Source organism: Pleurodeles waltl, chromosome 8 (assembly GCF_031143425.1).
Source record: "Pleurodeles waltl isolate 20211129_DDA chromosome 8, aPleWal1.hap1.20221129, whole genome shotgun sequence".
Classification (NCBI taxonomy): domain Eukaryota; kingdom Metazoa; phylum Chordata; class Amphibia; order Caudata; family Salamandridae; genus Pleurodeles; species Pleurodeles waltl.
This window is the reverse complement of record NC_090447.1, coordinates 1,261,457,331-1,261,473,391: the sequence shown is the minus strand read 5'-3', so window position 1 is coordinate 1,261,473,391 and position 16,061 is coordinate 1,261,457,331. Positions and strand designations below refer to the sequence as shown.

Sequence of the window (16,061 nt, the reverse complement as noted above, 5' to 3'; positions counted from 1 at the left end):
GTCTACATATGCAGGCATATTTCCTGAATGAGGTAATAAAATGTCCATCCCTGGGTATGACAGATGAGCAATCAAAGTAATCTCCACCGCTCTCTTAGACTCCAGCATCACAAACTTTACCGCCCTAAAAGAAAAATGGACTGACATTTTGAATCTAGACGTCACAGACAAACAATGGACCACTGCGCTGGGCTATCCCCTCAAGGTTTTCAGGAATCCAGCCTAAAAAACCACTCAGTTCAACTACCTACACCAGATGTATCCTACACATGTGCTTATTTACCGCAGGTTTTTAGGGATTGAGCTAAAATGCCCACGCTGCTCTTGCCCCATGGTGGATTTCTATCATATGTTTTGGACCTGCCCTGCAATAGAGCGATTCTGGGAAGCAGTGCTATCACAGTTAACCAAAATTACAGGATGCACCCAACTCCCCGACCCCCTACAGTGCATATTAGGAGTTCCTGCCCGTACACGCAAGAACAAATATGCTGTGAAATTTATTGACCTAGCTTAGGTCCTTGTCAAAAGACACATAATGATGGATGGCCTAGAAATCACAGAACGCCTCCAAGATGTTGTTGTGATTCAGGGAATTATTCAAATGGGCAACAGTGGAGGTCACAGCCTGGCACTCGCTTCTTAATCGTGCAGGGGGAGGCCCAGCACAGCCAAGCTTGGGATAAATACCTTGAAAACCAGATGGCGATGACAGATGACAGGCCACCATGAATATTCATATCACACTTGCTGTTGCCACCACAACACGACATAGTAAGCTCAGCTGCTTCCCCAATTACCCCCCGAGACTCCCCCAGACTCGGACTATTAGTATTGCCCACAATATTCTTGCCAGTGCAATGCCGTTACACACCAAACCACAGCATAATCCATCAGTGATACTAGAGAACGGACACCCCACATTTTAGGGATGCTAGAGCAACTCCACAAACACGTTGTTCCCATGGGATTTAGGCCCCCATTGGCTAGATTCATAGATTACTCGTTACAAACTCTCTAGGTTCTTTATGTCCAGACTCCTTACCACGTACCTGAGATGCACATATCTCCCTCATTTAGAGAAGAAAGCATGAGAAGCTCATGGATCCTCAAATGCTGTACTTCACATTCTAATGGAAAGACCTGACAGATGTAGTGTGATATTTATGTTCTGCAATGCTAGTGTACCGTAAATGTTACTATAATACAATCTAATAAAGAACCATTAGTAAAAAAAAATATTGATGTTCTTCATTCTTTGAAACGTGACTAGGTCCCTAAGCAGCTCACATGGAGGAACCTTAAACTGAAACAATCCAACGGAGGTGAAAAAAAGCAGGGCTCTATTGATCTTCTTTCCGTAATGGAACCTGCCACGTACTCCTTGGTAAGGCTGACTGAACCAATGACCTTAGATTCCTTCAATTTCTCTGTCATTTCATCCACCCCTGGGCGTGGAATGAACACGCTGGGGAGCACCTTGTGTGTCCTTTTATGAGGGATATTACGGCAGCTCTTCCTCTCCTACAGATGTGTGCTGCTTTCTAGGGATGTTTGGTAAATGCTCAGATAAAATAAGTTGACTTCATCTTTTTTGTGCTGTGTTCTTTTCAGGGTCTTGGTAGAATTAAACTAACAGATTTTGAGGCTCACACTAGTGCTTGAATTTTCTAAATAACTTGCAACAATCCTTGCGTGGTTCCTTGACTAACTTAGGTTAAAAATAGGATGGTTGCCAATCAAATGGAAGTTCTAACTGTAGACTGGGCTTAAATCATTATTTGCATAGCCTGTCAGAAAAAGCAGAAACACAAAATATTGAAAATCTTTACACTTTCTTGTATGATCTGCTCTTGGGTCCATACCACAATTTCACAGTTCTCTTGCCTGCAAAACATTTATGGGGATGCCAATTTTAGCGCATTGTGAACCACTTGTTGATATCTCAGAATAGGCTTATTTCAGATTCATCCAGATCTCACAACCACATTTTTTTTTTTAAACTGAAGAAAACGCAGGTGAACTTATCTGACTCAACTAGTAGATGGAATGATATACTGAACACATAAATCTATGACAGATTTATGCGGCACAATAGATGGAAATATGTAGGTAAGCAAGGCTTAATATGTGGATTAGATAAAATCTTATAGTGAAGTTATGATGAAGCCTACAATTGGAACAAAGTCAACATACTCTGATTGGGTCAAATGTGAAGACTCTTAAGAAATGTAGCCTGTGAAGGAGGGAGGTCCCAAAAGATTTTAAACAGGGATTTTACAACAAATGGTCAGACAGACAGCAACAAGCTGTACAAACTGTCATAAAAAGAATATGGTGAAAAGGACATTTTGGAAGAGTCCCAGTAGCCAGTAGTTTGGAGCTGTGTCTGAAATGGTAACTGATCGTATCTAACAGATGTGATATTGTTTCTAATACAGAGACTTGTCATTTCATGGGTAGATAAATAGCATGTATTTATTTCCAAAACATGCAATAAGGAATAGTCATGTCACAACACAATGTTCAAATGGACAGAAAATGAAAGACAGTGAGGAGAGGATGCTGATGCACCCTTTCCATAGTAATATCAAAAAGCTTAAAAGCCTCAGGGAAGGCAAATCGAAATCATTGACGTCATAAAGAATGAAAATGCCTTGAGTACGAGTAAAGTCTTGTCTGAGCATAAAGAAAGAGATTCCACGCGTATGGTATGATTTTAAAAATGTATATGAGGAGACCTCAGAGAAAATGATGAAGAATCCTGGGAGGTAGGAGAGGAAACATAGTTGTGGAGAATAATAGGAAATGCTAGTGACCTTGTCACAGAGAAGGGAAACATGACTTTGGTGGCCTGGAAGGCACTCAATAACCAGGCACTTGGCTACAGCTTGAAAAAATGTTAAAAGGCTAAAAAATAGAAGGGGGACATGCATAAAGAGATGATTTGCTATGGAACAATGTGCATTTATGGGTTGACATGGTCAAGACTGAATTTCATACACTTAAAATGCTGTTAAGTCTGTTATGCGCTCAGATATAGATTTATAGAATATAGGAGTTAAATAATTTGTATTTCTCTTTGCATAAACAGTTTAACAGGGAATGTAAGCTAAGGAACCTACTGTAAACCTCTAGGTAATATGGGTGGCGTATACACAGAAAATGATTTTGTGAAACAGATCTGGTCCTATGAATACATGTCTTGATCATTAAAAAATATTAATACCAAACATTTAAAGATACAGCAACAGAATGTTAAAGGCAAAGTTTCAAGCATTTTTCTTCAGGGAGAAAAAAATCACACTCTTAGCTTTAGTTTAAGCAATGTCACTTAGCTAAATAGCATTTCCCATATGTTCTCTTCTTCAGAATAATCATCTAACATAACTAATTTCATGCAGATGATATCTCAAAAAGTATTGTGTAAAGTCTAATTTGTTGATGAGCACTTCCTTGGAGCCATGCCACTCCAGTGGCTGCTTACATCTCTCAAAAGGATTATTCTTCCATTCTCACTGAGATACATTGCTCATGTCATTGGTACAGTCATTCTCTGACCACAGTATGCCTGAAATATCAAGTATCACAGTGTTTATATGGCAAAAAGCCAATGGGAACACCAGCTGTATGAAAGAAATACGAAAACAAGAATTTGTCATACCAGTGAACATTAGGATTCCTTGACACAATGTCCCTTTCAAGAGCTTCTACTAGATCTTTGTCATACCCAGCACCATCAAATCTTTTCAAATCTCCATCGGCATCCTGTAAATTCTTTTTCGCCTGTGAAAATAGTAAAATCAACAATGAGGACAAACAGATTAAAGGCCAGCAACTGAGCAACACTCACATATTTTAATGAAACTGTCCACCATGTGTCCCCATTAACAATGCCATTCACATTGCTATTATACACGATATTATGAAATGAATTAATTTGAAAAAGAAAGAGGAACATCTTGTTTGGTCACTGCACAAAGGAAAGATTGTACAATTACAGTTAACAGAAACAATTCAATTGATCAGAGACATGGAGGTATTCAAATATTTTGTGTTGCATATTATGTATTTTAGTTTAGTTTACTGGTATAATAGTAATCATTGAGAAATTGGTGAGGTGGCTACAGGACAGACCCAGTGACATTTCCTACTTTACAGTCTCTATAGTTACAATATACAAGGAGTGCTCTGGCTTTTCACTGTAAAAGAAGACAATTGAGGAAAGACTAATTTGACGTGGGAGACGCAGGATAGTCCTATTGTGCAGACTTTCATGTGCCAAGGAAATCTGGGAGATGGGGATACAGTTTATTAGGCCACAGAGCCAAAAGACATACCAAAGCTATTGCTACATGATATGAGCATATGGCGATTCTAGCTTGGTACAAAACCTCACAAATAATACATTAGGCAAAAACAGACCTTTTCTTCTCTTCACAGATGTTTATTGATTTATAATGACATACATGGAAGATAAAAGAGTACATCTACTGTAGCTATCCGTGAAAGTGTAAAACTCCAGTATCATTGTATTACCTTTGTATATACGGATGGAGAGTCTGACCTTCGCTGTGTCACATAGCTCACTCAGCCTGAAATGTGTTCATCCCTCCACCAGCCCTAAATGCAGAGGACGGTCCTTCTGCATATGTTGCCTGTTGCACTGGTTGAAAACTGTAACTTCAATGATGACTGCACTATCTGCAAAGTGCAAACTTGCGGAGTGTTCCTCATTATTGCTGACACCTTCTGACGTAACACTTGATTTATTTATACGGAGGAACAAGTACAGATTTTACAGGCTTTAAGGAATAGCACGTACAAGTAGTCTAGGAACAAAAGGCAACAATACACACAATAAACGTTTGTGGTAGGAACTCTGCAGATAACCTATACAGTAGTTAATGGAGTAGGCAAAGTAATGTGCAGTTTCAGTGAATCTCCGATAAGCACCTCATGGAAAATGGTAAGGTCAATCAGAGAAGAGATCCTCATGGAAGGAGACAGTAATTATTGGTGAATACCTACTGTCTGGAAATGGGGGCAAAGGTGCTGGTGCCCTTGGGCAGCGCCTGTCTATTGCGGTAGCGTGTACAGAAGGTATGGAATGCCGTAGCCAAGTGTGGTCCCTTCCCAGTGGAGGTTCTGTTCTCAGAGTGTCGTCACTTAATCTGAGAGGAGTGTGTGATTTCTGTCAATGCAGGGAGACATGACAAGAATGGCACCAGTGTGGAGTGTGAGTTTTAGAGTCTGATTTGGAGTTTAGCAGATGGGGTTACCCATTCACAAGTGTGATGGATATACTGTCCTCAGTATTAGGATTCCTTTATAGCCTATAAAGATCATAATATAGCGGACAGGATATACTTCACGTTTGTAACAGAGTAACCCATCTGCCAAACTCTGAATCAGGCCCTTAGTGGTGTAACAGGTGCTCTAAGCGGTCACAAAGGGCCAGATGTACCATCACGGCCCATTGCGATTCGGTAATAGCGATTTTTAAGAAATCGCTATTACCGACTCGCAATGGGCCATGTATCACATTTGCGAATCGGTAATAGCGATTTCTTAAAAATCGCAAAAGCTGTTACCGAATCGCAAATTGCGATACTGGCCCCATTCGGAGCTATGGGCCTGTTGGCCCATAGCTGCAAATTTTTTGCATTTCCAAAATTGCGATTTCTGAACCAGAAATCGCAATTTTGGAAATACAAAAGGCCAGGGTGCTGGGGGTCTAAGGCCCCCTCTCCTGCACCCCAAAAACTTTTTTTTCAACATGTAAGGTACACACATGCCAAAAGGGCATGTGTGCTTTACATGTTAAATTTAAAAATGCAGTTTAACTGCATTTTCAAATTTTGCACCAGGTTACCACCTGGTTGCAAAGCATGGTATTTTGCAAGTACAAAATGCCATTTTTGGAAAAATCGCAATTTGCAATTTTTTACAGCAAAGCCTTGCCACCTGGAAATTGCGAATCGCAAATTGCAACTCGCAATTTCCAGGTCGCAACGCAAGAAATCGCAATTTTAGCGATTTCTTATTTGTGGTCTGCGAATGCATTTCATGCATCGCAGACCACTGTTTTGCACTCGCAAACGGCCGAATTTACCGATTCGCACCGTTTGCGAGTGCAAAACTTTTTGATACATCTGGCCCAAAATCTACAGAAGGAGCTGGCAAACAAATTTCTTGAGCTAATCGTAGCAAAGCAGGTAGAGGATGAGTATACCATGGTGAAGAGGTTTCAGGCTGAGTTTAGCTTTTAGTGTCCAAAGGGTCTACCACCAGTGGAGACTTTTCTGCTAGCAGACTAGGCTCTAGAATAGTCTGAATCAGAGATCACCGGCAGACTTCTAATTTTCAGCTTCTTAATGCACGATACAAAAATTACATTGCTGAACTTGACATTGTAAGTTTTGACATTGAATGCTTCAATGTTGATGGCTTATGTTGTTTAGTAGCATGATGGTGAACGAGCTGTCAAGGGAAGGCAAGTAGCTAGCATGCCTGTTCTTGATGTTGAATGGGTGTAGCAGATTTTGTGACAGCGAGATCCTTTTTTTGCATCTCCCTCTAGTGGAATCTGTGGAGGCAGGAGGAGGGTCAAGGAAGAAAAGCACCTTTTCTATGCTCCTCAGATTTGCTGGAAAGTGATTCTTAGTGCCATCTGCCTTCATGCTTGGTATGCAGCTAGACCTTTGCACTGTGCTTCAGAGTTCCTCTGCACATTGTTACACAAAACTCATATTGTTGATGAACATGTGAGTCCAAAAGGCAAATGATACAGATATTGTGGGGATCTTTCTCTGCATTCTTTCTCCCCCAGGATTGGCACTTGACAAAAAGAGATGGTTGTCAAAAAGGAAAATGTTCTTGGGACCTTTAGAGTTTGGTGGATGCTCCATGTGCTCTATTGTAGACTGTATAGAGCCTCTAAGCATTCTACGTAGGGTAAATGGGACAAGAAACATTTTTTGGCAGATGCCTGGCATACATAAACCTCTACATACGCCCCTTAGTTTTAAAAGACTTTGAGCAAAAAGACAAATGGCAAGGTTTGCGTCAAATTTCTGAGGGAAAAAAATAGAAAGGCCATGCTCAGTGCGTCATGATCCTGGCATCAGGCATCAAAAGAAAAAAAAATAGAGCAAATGTTACTTGTAGGGCATGCAGGGATACTCGTGGTGTGACTCTCCTTAAAGGAACAGTGTCAGATTTCAAACTTCTGTGGACTGCCACCTATCTAGCTACCTTAACCCTTCTTTCTACTTAATTTTATATTAAAGAAACCTTGTGAACTACCATTTTGTGTTACTTTCCTGAAGTTAGTGACTATTTACAATTGTAACTTGGTTGTTAAAAAAAGTGAAATTCGGCCAAGATGACTTTTGTAATAGGATACGTTAAGTGGAATTCCATTGCGAGCACCACGAAAAGCACATCAATACCATCAAAAAAACTAATCAGGCACTGACCAACGTTGGCAATTATGTGCACAAAATCAGACAAAGGCTGGAGAAAATCAACTACAAAATGGTGACTTTTTCGCAACGGATGACTGAAGTTGAGAAACAACAAGTGACTACTAGACATATGTGAGAAAATCGGCACAATACAAAGAGAAGTAATAGCTGCCTACTCCTCTTCAAGCTTAAGCAAATGAGTTTGATCTCGATATTGGTGGGGGAGGCACTCTCATAGCAAATCCACACATTTTGCTATTTTGGAATTAGAATATATAATGCCAAAAGAGACTTGTTTGATGGCAACCTTTCTAAAATGATGATGGCGAGCCTTGGTCAGTTCACATTCTGAAGAACTTCCACACTCTCGGTAATGGAGAGAATTACCCTCTGCAAAGTGGTTGCGCACCCCACCTATTATACCACTTAGCTAACCTCCCGCTCAATCTGCTGGTTACATTCTTTCTCATGCTGGACTCCCTGCGGGGGGCTGATATGGCGCAGTGACTGTTGCAGTCTGGCACTGTCGAAGTTACAGTTGCCTACGGATAAGTGAAGGCTAAGAGCTCCCAATTATGACCACTATTACTTAGTGGCACAGCTGCAATGGGTAATTTATTGGTTAGCTTAATCCCACATTGGCATATTGGATGTAGTCACTTGCATAGCCTGCTCTTAATGTTTCGTTACAGTTTGTTCTTTGTTACTTCTCTTCCTAATTTCTGCGGTCCAAGGAGGCACTGACAGCACCAAATGGATATTACTGTAACATGATGCATTGGACATAAATCTCTTCCTTTTTCGGTATCCACTTTTTCGACTGCTATAATGTCATTTATCAGTGCGAAAACAGGATGTTGAAAATAGGCACACACATATATCAAATAATGCAATAAAGTAAATGTTAAAAAAATTGTCATTTCAATATTTCTCAACTCTGTTTGGGCAGTCGAATTGTGGATTTTTCATAAAGCTTTTTGATCTAAACTATCAATGCAGGTAAGATTTAAAATCATCAAAAATGCTGCACAAATCTAGCTGTAATAGAGTAAAACCATGCTTCTACCTACAACACATCAGTATTTATTCACTAAATATGTTGCTCTGAGTCATATCTGGACATGTAATAATATATTATGCAAATTAATAGTATCAATATTAGTATGGCGCAGATGCACCTCATTCACCTATTAGGTGTCACAAAAGAAGCAAACACTCTGTGATAAATATCTGAATGACCTTGACCTTCCATCAATATCAGAAGAAGAAACCATTCAAATAATAACCTTGGATAATGGTTGCAAATACAGAACTTGTCATTTTGCTCAAAAGGCTCTCCCACTCTCGCTTCAAACTAAATTGCTATCCAAAAGCCTGTGCTCTTTTGGATAAGAGGCTCCATAAACTAGCGGTTCACCTCATTGGCACCTACTGGCACTGCCAAGGTGCGAAAAGAGACCTACAGCATTTGCCTTTCAAATGCAAAATGACCTGAACCTATTCTTGGCAATTCTAGTTGGAAAAATGCTTGACAGATGTCAGTTCATACTTGATGGGCTCGCTATATTATATGTTATGCTGATATTATATCCTTAAATCACTCTAACCTAATCAAGAGCAAAAGACCACATTGAATGTCTAGTTACAGGAAAGCTTTCGTAAAACCAATATTTGAGTGTATTTCTTCACTGAGTTGTGAGATGTAGTATGTGGTGGGTGACTGTGAAAACGATTTAATGGGTGCATGCATCAATATATATAGGTAAGTAAAGGAGTGCATAAGCGCTGTAGTGAAGTCCGCTTATTGGATGGATGGTGTGGGCTTAAATGTGTAACTTGGGGCAGCAGTGAATGAGCAAGTAAATATGCAATTTAACATGTGAGTGTACAAGAGTGAATGAGTGCACAAATGTATATGGAATTCAGGAACAAAGAAGTGAGACTACAAAAGTGAATTAGTACAGAAGGAGTAAGTGCAGGAATGAGCTATGGGTGGTAGGAGTGTACTGTGTGAATGATCGGGTACACAAATGAAAGTGTACATGGGTAAATGAGTGCAGAACTGAATGAGTTAAGACCGAAAGGAAGGGGAAAGGGTACATACACGAATGACTGCAGCAGTGGATGAGTGAATAGAGAAAGAATAAGGGCGTGTACATGAGTGCAGGGAAGAGGGAATATAGTACTGAAAGAGTGCAGTACCGAGTGAGTAACTAAAGCAGTGGGTGCATGCATCAAAGAGTGCAGAATGAAATAGAGAGTGCTTGTAGCAATAGGTTAACTAGGGAATATGAGTTATATGGATTACAACGTGCTTGTTGCCGTACATGTGGCTGTTTAAAAACAAAAGAACACAATCTCCTGTCAAAATGTTAACTAAAACAACTAAAACAAGAACTTTGTTGGAGGGATTAACTTTAAATCCCTGCAAGTCAAACTGAATCATTCATGGTCCTCATCTTTGTAAGTTAGTTAAAGTGAACTGGATAATGTAAAGTTTGAACGTGCAGACCACATTCATGCACCACTAAACAAACCACTTAAAACAATATTAACAATTTGAAAGCATTCAAAAGTTATTAAGACTTAAAAAAACATAATAGCATACACTACAGTATAACATGTTTGTCAGCGCGAATAAGAAAGCTGTAAGAAACATACAGGGGGCATTATATGTAACTGAAAACATACTAAAGATCTATGGCAAGCTGCAAGATATGTTTTTTACAATTATACTGTTGGCTTGCATCTATCCAAAGGGTTGTGATTGCATACAAATATGTGCTTAACATGGTTAAAACAATATACAGTAGCTATTGCTATAATTAAGGTAAAGTAAGTACTGAGATACATAAATGGTGAAAGGTAACGTACTGCTTAACACAACAACCCTGGCTTAGGTGCTAGCAAAATAATGACTTATTACAAAACAAAGGTATTCTTTCTGTGTTCTTTCTCTTGCCATTTGTAAATGGGTGACTAAACAACACTACAAGCAAAACAAAACAAAAGAGGGAGGAATACAAATCCGTAATAAATTGTTTTGTGGAAAAAATAAATGATTTATTGGCGTAGTACCTGTCCTTTGTGATGACAAGAACTTCTTTTTGAATTGAGCATTGCCACTAGGTGGAGTCCCTGCCTTTGGGTTTCAAATAACTACATGATTATTAAATTGCACTGCCTTTTTGGAAATTCCTAGCCAGTTGGACATATTTCATTGACGGAAATCACCCCTAACAAGGGTCTAAAGTATTTCATGGTCACTAAATGCATTTATACCGAGGGGTTACAGAAGCCGGGAATATATTTTTTGGTATATTTGAAATTACACAAAATACACAGAATAGATTGATGGATTATAACAGTAGCAAAAGCGACAGTGTACTAATATGCACATTAACATAGGCAAATGACAAATAAATTTTTTCAAAAACCTTGAATCCTATTTGTGGGATGTGTAAATAAAGTGATAACATCCGCTGCTAAAAAAAACTGTACATGGCAAAGGAGCACTGTAAACGTATTTAAAACGAGCACAACCTTATAGAATACAGTCCATCACTGTGTCTAGGGTGACCTGACACTCCACCTTCTCGTAAACAATATATAAGTAAAGTATTAGCTGTTTTCAAAGGCATTTAAACCCATTGAAAACTGCTAGTGCTCCCTACCTTGAGCTACACAGCTTATATAGGGGTGACACTATTTAAAGGGGGCAGGGGGCTATGTCAAAAAGAGTCATTTTAAGAAATCGCATTGCAGGTTTCCACTCAAACATTAGGCTACACAGGGGTAGGCCTGAAGCCATGTTCGCCTTGCCACTATAATTGAAGCCACAATAGGTGCTGCAGTCCATAGGTGGCATTTAATGTCCATTCCCCGAGTGCACTTTTTACACCATATACTAGGAATTTACAGGACAGTCATGAATAAGTCAATTTAATCATGGTTAAAGGGGAGCAGAGTAAAAATAGTGGGTCAGCTAAAGGCAAAAAATCTATGGTGGCCATGAAGAAAAGCCATATTTCCTACAAATGTAAATGTTAAAAAAATATTTTTACCAGATTTGCATGATTTTATTATTATACCTACCTTGCAGTGTCCCATAAGATGAATGCATTTGAAGCTTGGTTATAAAATGTGCAATATATTACAGGTACAATTTAAAATAGTTTTGATGAATACAACAATTGCAACCAAATGAAATAAATGTAATCAAAATTTATTAATGTATTATAAAAGTTTTAAGTTTTAAAATAATAACATATCTCTCCGTCTCTCTATCTGCATTTAATGCCCAATGCCTGGGCGACTTGAGCCCTCGGAACGCTCCTCACCACAGGAGCTCACGTTGCACCAGAGAGAAGGAAAGTGAGATGGACCTATAATGCACAGTAGCTTAGGCTGGCATCATGTGGTGCGCTGCCCGCATTAATATGGCGGCTGAGTAACTGTGGGCCTACTGAGGCTGACCGCGCTTGAAGACCTGCCGGCGCACGCTGATCGGAGCAACGCTCCAGCCCAACACCCCCAGGCCCAGTGAACGCAAGAGCCTTACGTCAGCTCCACAGCCAGATCAATCCCGGGACGACAAGTGGCACGCAACTATCTCTGGAGGTCGGTGAGACCAGACATCGCTGCAGCCCACCAAGTGCGGCCCGATCACCCCTCCCCTAAGCTGACGGAAGAAATCTCTGCAACCCCGCTCGACAAGAAGCAACAAACACCTGCATGTAGCTGGGTCACCGGAGCCTGAGGTAATTGTGAAGCTACCCACACCCAAGGACCTGTGCTGCTAGGAAGCAGGTACCCCCATGGTGCACCTCCCCGTCTCCTTCTAGGGAAGAGCTGTCACTTACAGGGTGTCACTTGCCAGGGAGGGCCCTGCCAAGCCAAGGAGAAAAGCCAGCTGCAGGAAGGCCCAAAGCCCTGGTCGCATCACCACTGGAGCCTTCTCCATGCACTAACCCACTGAGAGACAAGGTTCGACGACCAACTCCGGTACAAAGCCGTGGGACTGTGGTGCAAGGGACGGACTTCTACCTACCATCTGACCACAGGACGACACCAGGGGTACACAGGACCAGCAGCACCACTGTAAGCAAGAAGGGGAGCGCAACTCATTGCCATAGCGAAAAGAAGGATGAGCACAGATCAGGGCTCCTAGCCAGGGAGGGGAGCCACAGTGCAGCTCACCGAATGCAACGCCAGCACTATTAGATGTAACAACAAGTTACTCGCCATTTGAGGGCCTCCTCAGGGTGCTGAGTATGCACGTTTTAAACAAACTACACCCTGCTACTTGTTCACTGCTTGCCCTGTGGTGGCAATAGAACCTCTGGGGATGGCAAATCCACTAGCACAAATCCACTGACAAAGTTGAGAGACTCTAATGCCCATCAGAGAAGAAGCCTGGGCCCTCCCGGATCCTGCTGTCACAGAAGAGGGTGATAACACTAGTGCTCAGCTGCCGGCTGACACCAGGAATCAGGGCTGCAGCACGTGAGAAGAACATCAGGCCCTGACCCCGCACCTGATAGCGAAGAGGTGAAAGGCCCAGTAACTCGCTCCTTCTTGGAGGCTCTGTTTGATTGCCTTCGGAAGGACCTCCAAACAGTCAAGAAAGACATGTCCAGTGACCTCAGGGAGATGAGCCACGATCTTGAGGAGACAGAAGAAAGAGTCTCTACCTAGGAAGACTATGAAACTAGCTGGGACGAAGAGATCGAGCAGCTCCAACAGGAAATCATTAGGTTCCGAGACTAACAGATTGATCTACAGGCACACGCGGGAGATTTGAAAAATTGCTCGAGGCGTAACAACATCAGCATCAAAGGAGTATTTACCCCAGCGGAGGGAAAAGACCTGGTGGCGTACGGCAGGGACCTTTTTAGAGCTATCTTAGAGTCCCTGTCTGAAATGGATATTCAGCTTGACAGAGCACAGAGTGGGATTCCACAGACCAGACTCAGCACCCCAGCTGATACCGCTATAATTTCCAACTTAAGGAACGCATCCTCTGAGAGGTCAGGGATCGCCAACCAGTGCACTTTCAAGGACACAAACCAATGCTGTACCAGGATCAAGCAGCCTCTACACTTCTGAAGTAAAAGCATATCATACTCCTGGGGGCCTCAAACCCCTTCCAGGTAATCGTCCACCTGGACGGCAGGCTCCAATAACTCCGCTCTCTCAGGAAGCCTGCCAACTGCTATACATTGAGGATTCTTCTATTACACAGTGACCATCTGGTCAGGGCATCCAGAGGACCCACAGACACCTTCAGCGGCAGGGGGTTAGGGCTTCACCGGCAAAGCATCAACCACACCTGGCGATCATAAGGCTGGAGAGACGAGCAGTGCTGGAGACCCTCTCTGGTGACTCAGGTAGGGCTGACAACAAGTGAACATTGCAGAGTCCTCTGAGATGACTTCAATGCTTGAGGCTGCTGGGCCCGGTGGGGGTGATCAGGGTGCGGACATCTTGAGCCACCACACAAACCTGATCACCTGATAACCTCAGTTCCCTTGGGACCTTCTGTCCCTAGAACAAAACCGGTCTGGAACAATTTAAAAAGACTGGGCATTCATTATGATGTAGGTGAGCCTTAACATATTTAACAACATAAAAACATGTGGGAGGAACCATATATAACGAGTCATACACATTCAAAAACATGGAATAAAGAAAATCCATGTTAATATGACCAATTGGTGTTAGAGGCAAACTAACAAAAATAATATCAAGCTTCTTTCTCCCTTAATGGGATGTGAATCCATGCAGGAACAACGCATCAATACTGTGGAAAGGAGCACAGCAAGGACAGTATTGCCAAATGAGCTAGTGAAGATAAATCTATTTGTCCTTATATCTAGGCCAAAACTAAATGTTCTACCCTGTTGGAACACAGAGTAGCATACATGCTATTGAGCAATATCTCTTACCATTTAAGGGCATATCCTAAACAGACCTACACTATAAGACACACATAGAATGTTTAGCTCATGCAGAGAAAACATACAATTGCCTACATTAACCCATTGACTGCCAGGCCTTTTCCCCTCCTGTGCCGAGCCTTTTTTTGGCTATTTGGGGCAGTTTGCGCTCAGGCCCTCATAACTTTTTTGTCCACATAAGCTATCCACGGCAAATTTGTGTTCTTTTTTTAACAACATCCTAGGGATTCTAGCGGCACCCAGAGTTTGTGGGTTCCCCTGGAGGTGACCAAGAAATTAACCAAAATACAGCAAAAATTTTGTTTTTAAATAAAAACAAATGGGGAAAAAGGCTGCAGAAGAAGGCTTGTGGTTTTTCCCCTGAAAATGGCACCCACAAAGGGTTTGCGGTGCTAACATCACCATCTTCCCAAATTTCAGGAACAGGCAGACTTGAATCAGAAAACCACATTTTTGTAACACAATTTTGGCATTTTACTGGGACATACCCCATTTTTACTATTTTTGTTCTTTCAGCCTCCTTCTAGTTAGTGACAGAAAGGGGTGTGAAACCAATGCTGGATCCCGGAAAGCTAAACATTTTTAAAAAATAAACATAACTCTGAATTCAGCAAGGGGTCTTTTGTGTAGATCCTACAAGGTTTTCCTACCGAAAACAACAGCTGAAAAAAATGAAATTGAGGTGAAAAAAACAGCACCAAACAATATACCGTTACGTCTGCTGGACTCTTCTGGTTGTGGGGATATATAGGGCTTGTAGGTTCATCAAGAATCCTAGGTACCCAGAGCCAATAAAGGAGCTGCACTTTGCAATGGGTTTTCATTCTATACTGGGTATACAGCAATTCATTTACTGAAATATAAAGAGTGAAAAATAGGTATCAAGAAAACCTTTGTATTTCCAAAATGGGCACAAGATAAGGTGTTGAGAAGCAGTGGTTATTTGCACATCTCTGAATTCCGGGGTGCCCATACTAGCATATGAATTACAGGGCATTTCTCATCAAATAGACGTCTTTTTTTACACACTGTCTTACATTTGGAAGGAAATAAATGTAGAGAAAGACAAGGGCCAATACACTTGTTTTACTATTCTGTGTTGCCCCAAGTCTCCCGATAAAAATGGTACCTCACTTGTGTGGCTATGGCTAATGCCCGCGACAGGAAACGCAACATGGACACATCACATTTTTACATTGAAATCTGACGTGTTTTTTTGCAAAGTGCCTAACTGTAGATTTTGGCTTCTAGCTCAGCTAGCACCTAGTGAAACCTACCAAACCAGTGCATTTTTGAAAACTAGACACCTAGGGAAATCCAAGATGGGGTGACTTGTGGGGCTCTCACCAGATTCTTTTACCCAGAATCCTTTGCAAACCTCGAAATTTTGCCAAAAAACACTTTTTCCTCACATTTCGATGACAGAAAGTTCTGGAATCTGAGAGGAGCCACAAATTTCCACCCAGTGGTCCCCCAAGTCTCCCAATAAAAATGGTACCTCACTTGGGTGGGTAGGCCTAGTGTCCGCGAAAGGAAATGCCCCGAAACACTATCTCGACACATCAGAATTATCAAATACAAAACGACCTGTTTTTGCGGGTGGTACCTGCGTTTTTAGTCCTAGGCTCAGCAG

The 16,061-nt window shown here is 41.4% G+C and overlaps 1 protein-coding gene across 1 annotated transcript in view; it reads right to left on the bottom strand.

Annotated features, from left to right (window-relative positions):
• Window positions 1-16,061, bottom strand: part of KATNAL1 (katanin catalytic subunit A1 like 1) — a 267,909-nt gene that overhangs the window by 176,136 nt on the left and 75,712 nt on the right. The window contains exon 5 of the mRNA XM_069202194.1: window positions 3,665-3,786. Coding sequence (XP_069058295.1) covers window positions 3,665-3,786 — 122 coding nt within the window. The remainder of the gene's footprint in view (window positions 1-3,664; window positions 3,787-16,061) is intronic.